General features: G+C 41.3%; 2 protein-coding genes across 2 annotated transcripts; both read right to left on the bottom strand.

Moving 5' to 3' along the window:
• Window positions 1–403: 403 nt before the first annotated feature.
• On the bottom strand, window positions 404–8,948 carry LOC309328393 (vomeronasal type-2 receptor 26-like; the record flags this gene model as incomplete). Its single annotated transcript, XM_081838392.1, has 6 exons — window positions 404–1,305; window positions 1,657–1,783; window positions 2,044–2,271; window positions 4,033–4,932; window positions 7,599–7,890; window positions 8,773–8,948. The coding sequence occupies 6 exons, from the start codon at window positions 8,946–8,948 to the stop codon at window positions 404–406; spliced, it is 2,625 nt and encodes an 874-aa protein (XP_081694518.1).
• A 2,813-nt stretch (window positions 8,949–11,761) lies between these two features.
• LOC309328394 (vomeronasal type-2 receptor 26-like) lies at window positions 11,762–12,828 on the bottom strand (the record flags this gene model as incomplete). Its single annotated transcript, XM_081838393.1, has 1 exon — window positions 11,762–12,828. Exon 1 carries the CDS (start codon window positions 12,755–12,757, stop codon window positions 11,762–11,764), a length of 996 nt encoding a protein of 331 aa, XP_081694519.1. The 5' UTR covers window positions 12,758–12,828.
• Window positions 12,829–13,037: the final 209 nt, after the last annotated feature.

Raw genomic sequence — 13,037 nt, forward strand, 5'->3', positions numbered from 1 at the left:
AACCTGTGGCTACAAGTGAATAAGAGGAAGGGGACATGTAGACATTCATCCACACAATGTTGGATATCATCCACAGTTTCATTCATACACACAGTGTCAATTCATTTACACCTCATTTGTTACTATGCTACATATCAGTAAAATAAATGATAAGGCATTCTCAGCTGTTATTTATATATTTACAAGAAATTTCATTTCCAGGAAAATCTTGGTAAAATGACAATGCCAACAAGTCTAAATAGCCTAAATCCCAACAAAATGGACTCCCTTGGGAGGTAGGATGGCCATCTGTCATGGATAGTTTAGTTGAGATTTCTGCATTGCAGGGATTGGACTAGATGACCATTGATGGGGGAATTCCACGGTTCTGTGATTTGATGAGAAATTACAAAATATTCTGTAATTACATCTTTCTCCGTATCAGCTGCTCTCTGTTATTCAGCTCAGGCCTCACCACAATGATGTAGCATTTAGGGGAAAAGATGCAACCCAGCAGCCCAGCACTGGAAGCCAAGATGGAGAAGATCTCCACAGCCACCATATATTTTCCTCTGGTGCTCAAGTATGTGGGAATAAAGGAGAACCAAACACTGCAGAAGACCAGCATGCTGAAGGTGATGAACTTGGCTTCATTGAAGCTGTCCGGCAACTTCCGGGCTAAGAAGGCCACAGTGAAGCTGACTATGGCCAGGAAGCCCATGTAGCCCAAAACACAATAGAACATGAAGACTGACCCTTCATTACAAAGAAATATGATTTCTTCCATCATTGAGTGCATGTCCACATCGGGGAATGGGGGAGAGGTTGCCAGCCAGAAGACACAGATTCCTACTTGAACAATGGAGCAGGAAAAGACAATGGAATAAGCCAGTTTTTTGCCTACCCACTTCCTGATTTTGGAATCTGGCTTGGTAGCCATGAATGCCAAAACCACCGATATAGTTTTAGCCAAGATACTGGAGAGGGCCACAGAGAAGACGATGACAAAACTTGTTTGTCGGAGAAGGCAGGTTGCCTCCTTAGGTGTTCCAATGAACATCAAGGAGCAGAGGAAACACAAGAGAAGGGACACAAGGAGAATGTAAGTGAGGCTTCTGTTGTTGGCTTTGACTATGGCAGTGTCCCTGTGCTTAATGAAGATGCCAAGCACAATAATTGTGATCAGAGAGAATAAAAGTGCAGAGAAAGTTGAAACAATGGCCAAAGTTTCATCAAAGCCCAGGAAATTTGATCTCTTTGAAATGCATTGATCCTGGTCTTCATTTGGATACTGACCTGCAGGGCACCTGACACATATTTCCATCTCTGTAAATACAATGTACAAGAAAACTGAAAGAACCATGATTATGCTAAAGGATTTTGTTATCAGAAATGTGGGAGATTTTATGAAACCAAACATAATTGTGCATGATTGCCAGTAAGTAAGGGGTTAAGGGACACAGGGCTGTAAATTTTTAGAAAAGACTTTGATATCACTTTTCCAAGAAGGGAGGAAGCATGTATTATTTCCAGATCCCTCCCCACCCCAACCCCCAATAATATATCAAACCATAATATAAGCATTCTCTCTCCCAGAAATTTAAAGGCAACAAAACTGCCCAGAATTTACTAAAATAAATTGTATAGTTTGGTTTATGCTAACATGGCATCTCTCACCCTTCTCATTTGAGAACATCTCATGTGGACACGGATCACAATCATAACAGCAAAACTTCTCCCCCTCTTTTTTTCTCTTCCCATAACCAGGACGGCAGTAGGCGTTACATAATGAAAGTGGCGGTTCCTTATATAGGATATAAGTTAAGAAAATGTTTGGGGTAAATTAATCTAACATAAGGTGATCTATTAATAAATAATGTGAAATGTATAATTCATATTTACAAAGGTGACACGTCCTTTGGAATCCCCCCCTTTTTCTTCCAGTGAAATACAAATTTAATTATGTATTAAATGAGGAACTGCTTCCCTCCTCCCCTCACACCTCCATCTTATTGGATAACTATGAATGTTGCTATTTGAGAGCCAGTGCAGTTATTTTCTCACCTGAGTGAAGCCACTGTGCCACTTGATTCTGTCTGCATTAATGGTGAGCTCTTTGCCAGGAGGGGCCTGAGGATCCAGCCTCCCCACTTTGACCCTGACATATGATCCATTTCGGAAAGTGACTAAGTTTGTAATATCAAAGCCAGCTGCTAACTCTCCGTATTCATTTAATGCGATTTCATCACCAGCACTATTATTGAATGAGATCTTCTGCAGGAATGAGTGGACCTAGATGAAAAGAGAACCACAAGGTCTATAAAGGCAGGGGATGGACGGGTGTGTGTGGGACTCCCTAGTCCTGAATCGAGTAATTGCTCACCTAAAGGTTGGGTTGCCATATGTTGAGAATTTCCCAGACATATCCAGAATACTGCAGTCAGAGGTGCAGATATATTCTGTGATACAGGTTACTGCAGCAGCTCCATCTCTGTCTATGTTTCCTTGGTTCTACATACAACCAAGAGATAGCACTCCAGGTCTTCTCCTTAAACATCGCTGCTAAATGTCCCTGTTTACAAGTCCTGTTCATGAACTTCTGCTTATGAGCTGCAAAAGAGACTGCAAGCAGTTAAGCAGAACTTGTTTCCTTATCCATCACTGTCACTCAGACCTTTCCCCCACCTCTCTCTGTGGTTTTTTGTGGTATGTGGTATATTGGGAACAAGGTTTCTCTTTCAAAATTGGTAGCTTCTGCTTCTGCTTTTGATGGTGATGGCAGCAAAGAAGGCTGGTTAAAAGTTTGCAAAGCTTGGGTGGGTGAAGCAGACATTTGTGTGTTGGGGAGATTGCATATTTTCTTTACTTGAGTTTAATATCAGAAGACGGCCAACTGGAGGATGTGCTTGACTTTCATTTTCTTTGTCTCCTGGAATCCCCGCATTTTACTAGTTCACTGTAGCATGACCCCCCCCCCCCATAGTCAAATAGTCTGGCTCTGTGTGCTGGAGTTACCGTGGAAACCTGAAATTTTCATGGACACTACATCTGGTTTTGAGAAACTACAGAAAGTTGCAAGGGTCATTTCAGACAGTTTGACATGCACTCGACTTGGCCAATTTGTGTTGTTGACAGTAGTTAAGAGGAAAACCAGACAGGCACACTTAAGCCATAAGTTTCTTAACAAAATCCATATCCCCAACCAAAACTTGGTTCAGATTAATGTTACTGCCCACTGCCCCTAGCGTATAACAATTGTCAATTTAATTGCCACTTGATAATTAGGACGACCCTTAGTTCTAACAGTATAAATTGCAGCTGTTATTTGAGAGCATCTTAAAAAGCAGAGACATCACCTTGCTGACAAACGTTAAAGCTATGGTTTTCCCAGTAGTGATGTATGGAAGTGAGAGCTGGACCATAAAGAAGGCTGATCGCCGAAGAATTGATACTTTTGAATTATAGTGCTGGAGGAGACTCTTGAGAGTCCCATGGACCGCAAGAAGATAAGCCTATCCATTCTTAAGGAAATTAGCCCTGAGTGCTCACTGGAAGGACAGATCCTGAAGCTAAGGCTCCAATATTTTGGTCACCTCATGAGAAGAGAAGATTCCCTGGAAAAAGACTCTGATGTTGGGAAAGATTGAGGGCACAAGGAGAAGATGACAGAGGACGAGATAGTGGGACAGTGTTCTCGAAGCTACAAACATGAGTTTGGCCAAACTGCGAGAGGTAGTGGAAGGCAGGAGTGCCCGGCGTGCTCTGGTCCCTGGGGTCATGAAGAATCGGACACGACTAAATGACCAAAAAACAACAAGTTCTTCAAGTAGTTGCTGTTATTTCCTTGCTTATGAAAACATATGTAATTTAAATTATTTTTATTCATTTTCTAATACCCATTTTGGATACCACCACAAGGTTTATTTTTAGTTATCAAGGTCTATTCTTTTATTTCTTTACTGATAGTACATTGCCAATTCACATAATATAATCAAGGCAGTGCACAACACTGAACACTCTGTAAACTGAACACTTTGTAACAGGAAACCCTACCTGCCAAGGTTCCAGATTCTGATGAGAGAGTCTTTCTCCACTCTCTGCTCCTTTGTGGTCGGCTCCAACCAAATACATTAACTGTAAGGCATGTGCCAAAGCATAGACAACATTATAGATATTGTAGCTGTGGCCAGTCATGCTCATTTCAAAAACTGGTGCAGGAAGGTTCTCCAGCTTCTCCTCTCCGGTACATGTGCCATCAACGTATTTTGACACAGTGGAGTTTGAAACTGAACAACGAAATGCTTGTTCCCATAAATCGTTGATAAAACCATCTCCATCTGCCCAATAAGGGTTTACTTGCTGAAGAAAACCTTGGAAGCTGTGAGTCTCCTTGGAGTGGATAGCAAAGGAGATAGCACCATGGAACATTTGTAAGTTAAAGCCTAAATCTTTTTGAAACATATCTAATATGAAATCGATTTGAGCTGTTGTAATCCATACTTTTCCTTCAGGTAACTTACTATATTCATGATATATTAGCAGATTTATCTTGATTGTCATTGCAGCACGTGACAGCCATGAAATAGACTGACTTTCTCCATATATAATAACAGCATTGGCTTTGCTCATTATGAAAGCTCGTGTGACTAGCTTCGATCTACGCTTCATATCATCTATCATATCAAGGATGTTACTGCTGAAATGCTGATGGTACTCAATAGTTTCCGTGAATGCTGAACAGATCTGATTCTTGAAAAGCATTGGCTCAATAGTCTGCAAGAAACGTTCTCCAGCTTCATTATCTGTGGTAATGAGCCCAACCCATTTCCATCTGAAATACAAAAGTAACTGGATAATTCCCTGATACTGAAGTCCTTCATTGGGGACCATGCGGTAAAAGGAAGAGAATTTGATTCGATTATCCGCGGTTTGTTGAAATGAACCATATGAAATCTGAAAAAAGGAAAGAACCAAACTGTTCAAGTGGAAGCAAGAACTCACAACTCACTCATTTATCTGAATATAAATCTTATTTAACCAAATGTACTCATTTTAGGGACAACACCAATCTCTTTACATAGAAAAATGCACACAAATAATTGTGCTTAATAATTTCTGTAGCTATTCGTTCTTAATATTATTGAGTCATGACATTTGTATACATTGATTGTCTCCAAGTATTTGGTGCATTTTTTATTGCTGGTTGTTACTGCTTTTGGCACTAAGTGCAGATTCAACCAAACTCCAATGTGGAGCTGGAGCAACAGAAACCACTGATCCTGCTCTTTTGTTCTATAATCCTTATAGTGATTGTAGAGAGAAGTTGATGCTCCATCTATTATGAACTCTCCTGAAAAGGTATTCTGGGAACTCCAGAAGACCTCCAGAAGAGTATGTATGTTGTTGGTTTGTGAGTGCAATAAACCATATATCAGTAAAATACAAAAATAGGATGGCAATCATTGCCAGCAAAAGTTAGAGCAACTAAGATGAACTCATACAATGCAGCAGAACAGCACAAAATACTCTTCTCAATTAACCTCTGAAAATCAACAATGCTGAATAACATCATACATCCCCACGTAGGAAATCTCATAATTCTTAGGGAGAGAGATATTCTTAGTTGTATATACTTCCAGGGAGGAGATAACAAACAGAACATCTTCTGTTGACAGCTTGTTGACAGAGATAATTGTGTGGTGACTCCCAATAGCCAAGTCTTGGCTGTTGAATTTGGTCTGGGCATTTGGGTCTGAAGACTGGGAAAATGCTGCTTTGCAGAATGAAGAACAGCTGGAAGTCATTGCAAAGTGAATAATTTGAATAATCATTTTCATGACAGGTGGGTCTTCCTCTTTTATTTCATCTCTCTCTTTCTCTCTCTCTCTCTCACCTTCTGCTTTGGGACAGTATTGGGAGTATACACAAATGAAAGTGATGGTTGGTTGGTGAAGCATCCTATGTGAAAAGCAAAGAAGGGAAAATCTCCCAGGGTGGAAGACTGGAAGAAGAAATAGCTCATAGTTGAGAGCTGTGAGAATCCACCTCTTTCTGTTTGAGAGAAGGGTTATGATCTGAGCCAGCTGAACCTCAAGCAACAGCTTGGGATCCAGGAGTACCCACAATCTATTAGCCGCTCCTTCAGAGAGAATGTAACCCCAGCAAGAGCAGGCCACCTCCCACTCATCTGGCCAGTTTATTGGCTCTCAGCCAGTCCATTACTGAGGCATGGCATTGGTTCAGAACATCCACTGCAGTTGCAAAGAGAAGTAGAGCTACGTGTTATCAGTATACTGCTGACAACGTACTCCAAAACTCTGGATGACCCCAGTCAGTGGTTTTGTGTAGATTTTAAACAGCTTGGGATATAAGGAACCCAAATTGAAGGCTCCATAAGACTCTGGAAATGACCACCCAAATAGAACTGGTACCACCTCAAAGAAATGCTGTCCACCCACAATTCGGAAAGCTGTTCCAGAAGGACACCATGGTTGAGGGTATTGAAAACTACTGAGAGCTTGAGGAGAATTAAAAGGGACACATTTCTCCTCTCTCTCTAGTCAATGTGTTCTGAGTTATTTATGCCTCTGTAAGCCAATACTGACATCATGGATTTACATGGGTAGCTCACAAGCAGCAAGTGCAATGCTTTCAGGATTGTTGAATGCATCTAGGTGCCCTATTTACCAACCTGGTGCGGGATGACAAGTCTCATAAAACCAGCATGCTGAAGTCTAATTAATGCATGGAGGGGTTAATGCTATAGAGCAGGTTGTTCTGCCAGGCTGGGTTCCCCCCTCACCTCTGGAGGAGGGTAATTAAGCCTATTTTTGTCCTTCAGTCTACCTGAGAAGCTTAGCATGTAGAGAGGTCTGAGCTAGCTCACATCACATGGCTCTAACAGGCTATACAAATTTAGGGACTTTGACAGTTGAAACAAAGCCAAGTTACTGCCTGTGTTTTCTGACTGGGGGAAGAGGGGACTATTTTGGAACTCACAAGGTCATACTTTAAAAGTCTTACGGCTTATACTTCAATGCTTTACTTTGCTGCATGTTTTGTTATTTTATTTCTCTGCTGGGATTCTCTCACTAAAGATTACTTGCCCCAAACATGCATCTTGCCATCCAGGGAATTCTCCTTTCTATATTTTATTTTTTACTTTGCCACCAACACCTTGAACCTTTCAAGCGATCTTCCATTACATGCAGTAAACATGCATTCTTTGGAACCCTCTTGGACACCCCTACACATTGTTGGTTGCCTATGTTATATCTCCTCAATATATGCATATATTGCAGCCTCTTTTACTCTTTTCATTTCACTAGTTCATAGTCAGGAAGCAGCAGATCCCTAGCAGAAGAAGAAGGGAAGAGTTTCTCTCTTTTTATTCTCATATTCTACCTAAGATTTCTGCCATGCACAACGAGGTCTCTGAGCCAAATCCCCCAATGACAGCTGCTCCATTCTTTTGGATCCTACATTACCCTTTTCCATTACCCTTTTTAATTTAATCACTTCAAATTTAATTTAATCACTTCAAATCACTTCAACAGATTCCTAATGGAAGGAGAAAAAAGTGAATTCTGGCATGAAATATCAATTTAGTGAATACCCACCTGTGGAATCTTGTAAAGACCTAAGACATCTGCCATGGATGAGGAGGTGTCAGAGTTAAGTCCCCCAATGACTCCTACTACTTTTTTCTGAATGCCACATATGTAGTTGGGGACAAAGTGTTGTGATTTAAAGAGCAGATCCAGAGTGGTTTGGTAGGCCATCCTTGAATCAAAATAGCTATCATAGATGTGGAATCCAAGAGTGACATTAGGCAAGATCTTGGTGTTCTCATTGATCTCGTCAACAGCAAACACCAAGGCAAGGATGTGTTGGTAGAACTTTGTTATCACCCTGCAAATGAAGTGAGTTACCATTTCATGAGGGAATTAAACAGTGCATGAAATTCAGAACTGAAAGAGTCACCTGCCTGCCTATCCACCTCTATCTTGGCTTCTTAAAACAAGCTGTAGTCAATTGACTGAGGAGGTGTGGGGATTGATCAAAGCCTTGTTGGAGGATGGAGAGACACTATTACATTTATCATTCTGAATATAATTTCTAAAGCTTTTCTAACAATATATCTTTTTAGGTGAGATGACCAGAACTGTTCACAATGTTCCAAGTGTGATCACACCACAGATTAGTAGAACTGCATTAAGATATTAAAGTTCTGTTTCCAGTCCATTGAGGGCTGCTTGCTAGAATGAATTTGCCATTTTCACAGCTGCTGCACACTGGGTGCACATTTTCACTGAGGTATCCACTACGCCTCCAAGGTCTCGTTCCTGGTCAATTGCCACTAGTTCAAATGCCCAACGTTTATTCGTGAAATTAATATATTTTTTGCCTGAATAAGCCTCATCTTACACTTGCTTATACTGAATTGCCTTTCCCAGTTTACTGCCTCTGCCCCTAATCTGCAGTCTGGAAACTGCTTTGTGTTCTCACTCTCTCTCTCTTTTTAACAACTGACAATTTGGGTATCATCAACAAACTTGACTACCTAACTGCTTGGCTATATGTTACAGGGCATTTTTTGTTTGTTTGTTACCCACTTTTTCTTTTCCTGCTCTCTCTTTTCGGTGCCTTTCCAGGAAAATGTGAAACACCTTCCAGAAAAACCTTTTTTTAAAAGGTTCTAAAACTACCCCCCAAAAAGTGATCATAGTAATTTTCTGTAAGATATAAACATATAAAGAACACATAAAATAATGCTAACCACAATTTACTTACACTGGAATGTCAATAAAGACCTGAGAAGGGTGTTTCTTGAAGGAAAGCTTGGGGAATATGTAACGGATAAGAGACACTATTCCACCAATCACAAGGTCACCTTCTTCATACCATTCATGTGCAATATCCACAGGATTATTTCTACTGCAAACAACAATATACACTTGGGGCACCATGTTGGGAAGCAGCAAGAGAAGCAGAAGCAGTAACATACTGATCACAAATATCCTTCTACACATATATTCTCCTTTATCTCCCTAGAATGTTGCGACTATCATCAGCCTGACCTGAATAGGAAGGATTTGGTGACAGCCAACTCTGGCAATGCAGTACATAAATGGACATGTATCTACCTTCTCATTAACTTCAACACTGTCACAAAAAATTCAGTGAATCCCAAATAAGCTACAGTGATTTGAAATCTGTCCTTTACAATGAAAGAGGGGAAAATATTGAAATAGCAGAGCCTGTTTTGATTTTTTATTTCACATTCTGCCTTCTGAAGCTTTGCCAGGTGGATTGATTATAATAATTTTAATAATTACAGGGGAGATAACCATTTGTGCAATGTTTTTGGACTCTATGGTGCACCATCAGTGGTGCATCATCAATAGAAGAACTGCCAAACTAAACATATCTGTCACATCACAGAATCATAGACTAGGAAAAGACCTCCAAGGTCATCATAGTAAAAAAACCCATTTATGGTCAGGCATAATACCCATTTATGGTCTTCCTATAATACCTTGCTTAACACACACTCTCCTATGTAACATTGATCAGACACTCCCATCCACCCTACCAAGTGGATATTTTGGGGAAATGTGGGAGAGAGTCGTAACCATATCCAGATGTTGGGACCCAACCCAAGTCTAACCCCTTTTGAAAAAACAAACAAAGAATGAAGCAATGTGACATGCATGAGGACATCTCTGCCATCATTCTCTCACTCTGGGGGAAAATGTAATTCAGATGAATGACAGGGTGGGTCCCATCCATGTAAACAAATGATAGACAATGTTGTTCCCTCTGGATTTTGCTGCATTACAGCTTCCTTCATCCCTGATAATAATGGTTTGTTGTAAATGGATGGGAGTTGTAGTTCAGCGACAACTGGAGGGGAACCGATTGACTACGTCTGGTGTAAGGGAAAGTTTCTGGTGTAGAAATAGGCTTCCTCTCTGATGTGATCTTTATCTGCCAGGGATGTGTCATATAACAGATCGTTTTGAGTCTGGCGCACTTGCTAAGGCAAGAACCATGATTTCCCGACTCCTATGCAAACCTCACATCAGTCCAGAAATGAGATTCAAGGAGTTTAGGTGTTCTGGTTCACCCTGAGAGCTTTTAGATTGGTTTGAGGTGTGTCACATGATGCGTCATGTGATGCTGCCTGGCATGTGCTGGGTAGGGGTGGAACACACAGAAGGCAATCTCTGTGCTTGCTCGTCCCAGCCCCAGCCCGGCTATTGGACTACCAGCCTGCTGGGCTGCGGCTGGGACGAGTGAAGCAAGATCATACATGCTTGTCCCAGCTACCACATGGCTCCTGGGCTGCCAGGCAGAAGCTGGGGCTGGGGTGTGTGGAGAGCGCCCAGCCGTGGTGGGGCGTGGCATCCCCCTAAACATTGGGGAAGCTGAAGCCCCCTCTGCCCCTTATACCTGGTGCCACTGATTGTTCTTGAGTCCTTACCAGAGCAGAAAGTGAATCTCTTCATTGCCCAACTGCCTCCACTTAGTGGTCTTTAACTCCTTTAGTTTCTGGACTCACAAAGCCAACCATATACACTGGTTTGGTTGCTATTGCAATTAGGCAGAGGGTGGGTAATAAGGCATCAAAATTGAACTAAAACACAATTAGCTTTTAATACAGGTGCTTTTGTAATGTGGCAATAGAAACAATGACTGTGAAGAGATCTTTTTAAAAAAAGAATTTTATTTTAAAACAGTTGGGCAGTTAAACTGAAGAGCTCACAAATATAGCAAGACTCTTCCCAATAAACAGTGCCTAGATCTGTTCCTCGAATCAGACAACCTACTCTGCCTCACACTACTATTTATATATATCTTATTTCTCAACCTTCCGGCCAATCAGAAGCATAGTAGAGTTCCGCTTAGGTCCATTTGTCCAAACTATAGTTGGCTCTCTTGTGTATTTTTATGTATCGCATAAGAAGCGTTTCAAGGAAACAATCATTATCCGAAAAACAAACACAACAAGATAGGTGACATCCACTCATGAGTAGAAAATACTTCCATGACAAGAGAAGGGAAGAGTCATAGCTCACCAGCATCTTCTTGTGCTGATGATCAGGTTGAAAGAGACATCAGTCTTGTGGTGTGGGGTACAAGGCAGGGAGGAAACTCAGGAGGCATCTGGCTTTTACATTCTCTGGGGAAGACATACCTGATGATCAGATATGTTTCAGAGTAAACACAGCTTTTCCAGCCTGGTGCCTGCTTCTGATTTTGCCTGATATCCGTCTCCAACAGCCCCAGATCAGTTTGCATCATACAACACAAACCAGAGCAACTCAACACGAGTGATCCAAAATCCTCCCAAATAGATTGAGTAACACTCTCAGTCATTTTAAGGCAGATTCTGGTGTTCTCCTTTCCCTTTCCCCCTCTCTGCAGTTTTCTAAGAATTCCCAAAAACTGCTCAAGAGAGTTTCAGAACATCTTGGGAAAATATGGGGGTCACCCTGTGGATGCAGGAGAAAGAGAGTATAGGATGGCCATTGTACAAGCAGACTTTCACTCATGCAATGCTGAGGTATCAGTTTAAAGTTTTATTCCATCACAGAGTGTCAATATATTTTCACCAAAAATGTTCCTATGCTGAATACAGAGAACATGATAAAAAAAATCTCTTATATTATTCATCTATTTTCAGATATCATTTCTCAGACCAGCACAGTGAAACTCAACCTGGTCAGAAAGACTACAGAACCTAAGTCTCAAAAGAAATGACAGTCTCTTCTACCATTTATATCTTTCTCCGTATCAGCTGCTCTCTGTTGTTCAGCTCAGGCCTCGCCACAATAATGTAGCATTTTGGGAAAAAGATGCAACCCAGCAGGCCAGCACTGGAAGCCAAGATGGAGAAGATCTCCACAGCCACCATGTATTTTCCTCTGGTGCTCAGGTACGTTGGAACAAACGAGAGCCAAACACTGCAGAAGACAAGCATGCTGAAGGCGATGAACTTGGCTTCATTGAAGCTGTCTGGCAACTTTCTGGCTAGGAAGGACACAGTGAAGCTGACTATGGCAAGGAAGCCCATGTAGCCCAAAACACAGTAGAACATGAAGACTGACCCTTCATTACAAAGAAATATGATTTCTTCCGTCATTGAGTGCATGTCCACATCGGGGAATGGGGGAGAGGTTGCCAGCCAGAAGACACAGATTCCTACTTGAACAATGGAGCAGGAAAAGACAATGGAATAAGCCAGTTTTTTGCCTACCCATTTCCTGATTGTGGATCCTGGCTTGGTAGCCATGAATGCCAAAACCACTGATATGGTTTTGGCCAAGATGCTGGAGAGGGCTATAGAGAAGACAATGCCAAAACCTGTTTGTCGGAGAAGGCAGGTTGCCTCCTTAGGTGTTCCAATGAACATCAAGGAGTAGAGAAAACACAAGAGGAGGCAGAGGAGGAGAATGTAGGTGAGGCTTCTGTTGTTGGCTTTGACGATGGCAGTGTCCCTGTGCTTAATGAAGATGCCAAGCACAATAATTGTGATCAGAGAGAATAAAAGTACAGAGAAAGTTGAAACAATTGCCAAAGTTTCATCAAAGCCCAGGAAATTTGGTCTCTTTGAAATGCATTGATCCTGGTCTTCATTTGGATACTGACCTGCAGGGCACCTGACACATATTTCCATCTCTGAAAATACAATGTACAAGAAAAATGAAAGAACCATGATTATGCTAAAGGATTTTGTTATCAGAAATGTGGGAGATTTTATGAAACCAAACATAACTGTGCATAACTGCCAGTTAGTAACCCCTGTTAAGGGACACAGAGATGTAAGTTACTATAAAGAGTGAGTCAAGCCCTTCACATTTTCTTCAATTCAGGCAGCTGTTTTTTTCTTTGTAGTTCCCTACACATGTTGGACTTTATTCTTAATTGGTATTCAGTAGTTATTACCCAACATGAAGTCCACTTTGCATACTGTTTTTCACCTGGAAAAACTTCAAAACTCCTAGCCCGAATGCTTTCGCCCTAGATGCTTCACAAATAAACCCATGTTACAA

This window comes from Podarcis erhardii, assembly GCF_964252035.2.
Source record: "Podarcis erhardii genome assembly, chromosome: 13".
In the NCBI taxonomy this organism is placed as follows: domain Eukaryota; kingdom Metazoa; phylum Chordata; class Lepidosauria; order Squamata; family Lacertidae; genus Podarcis; species Podarcis erhardii.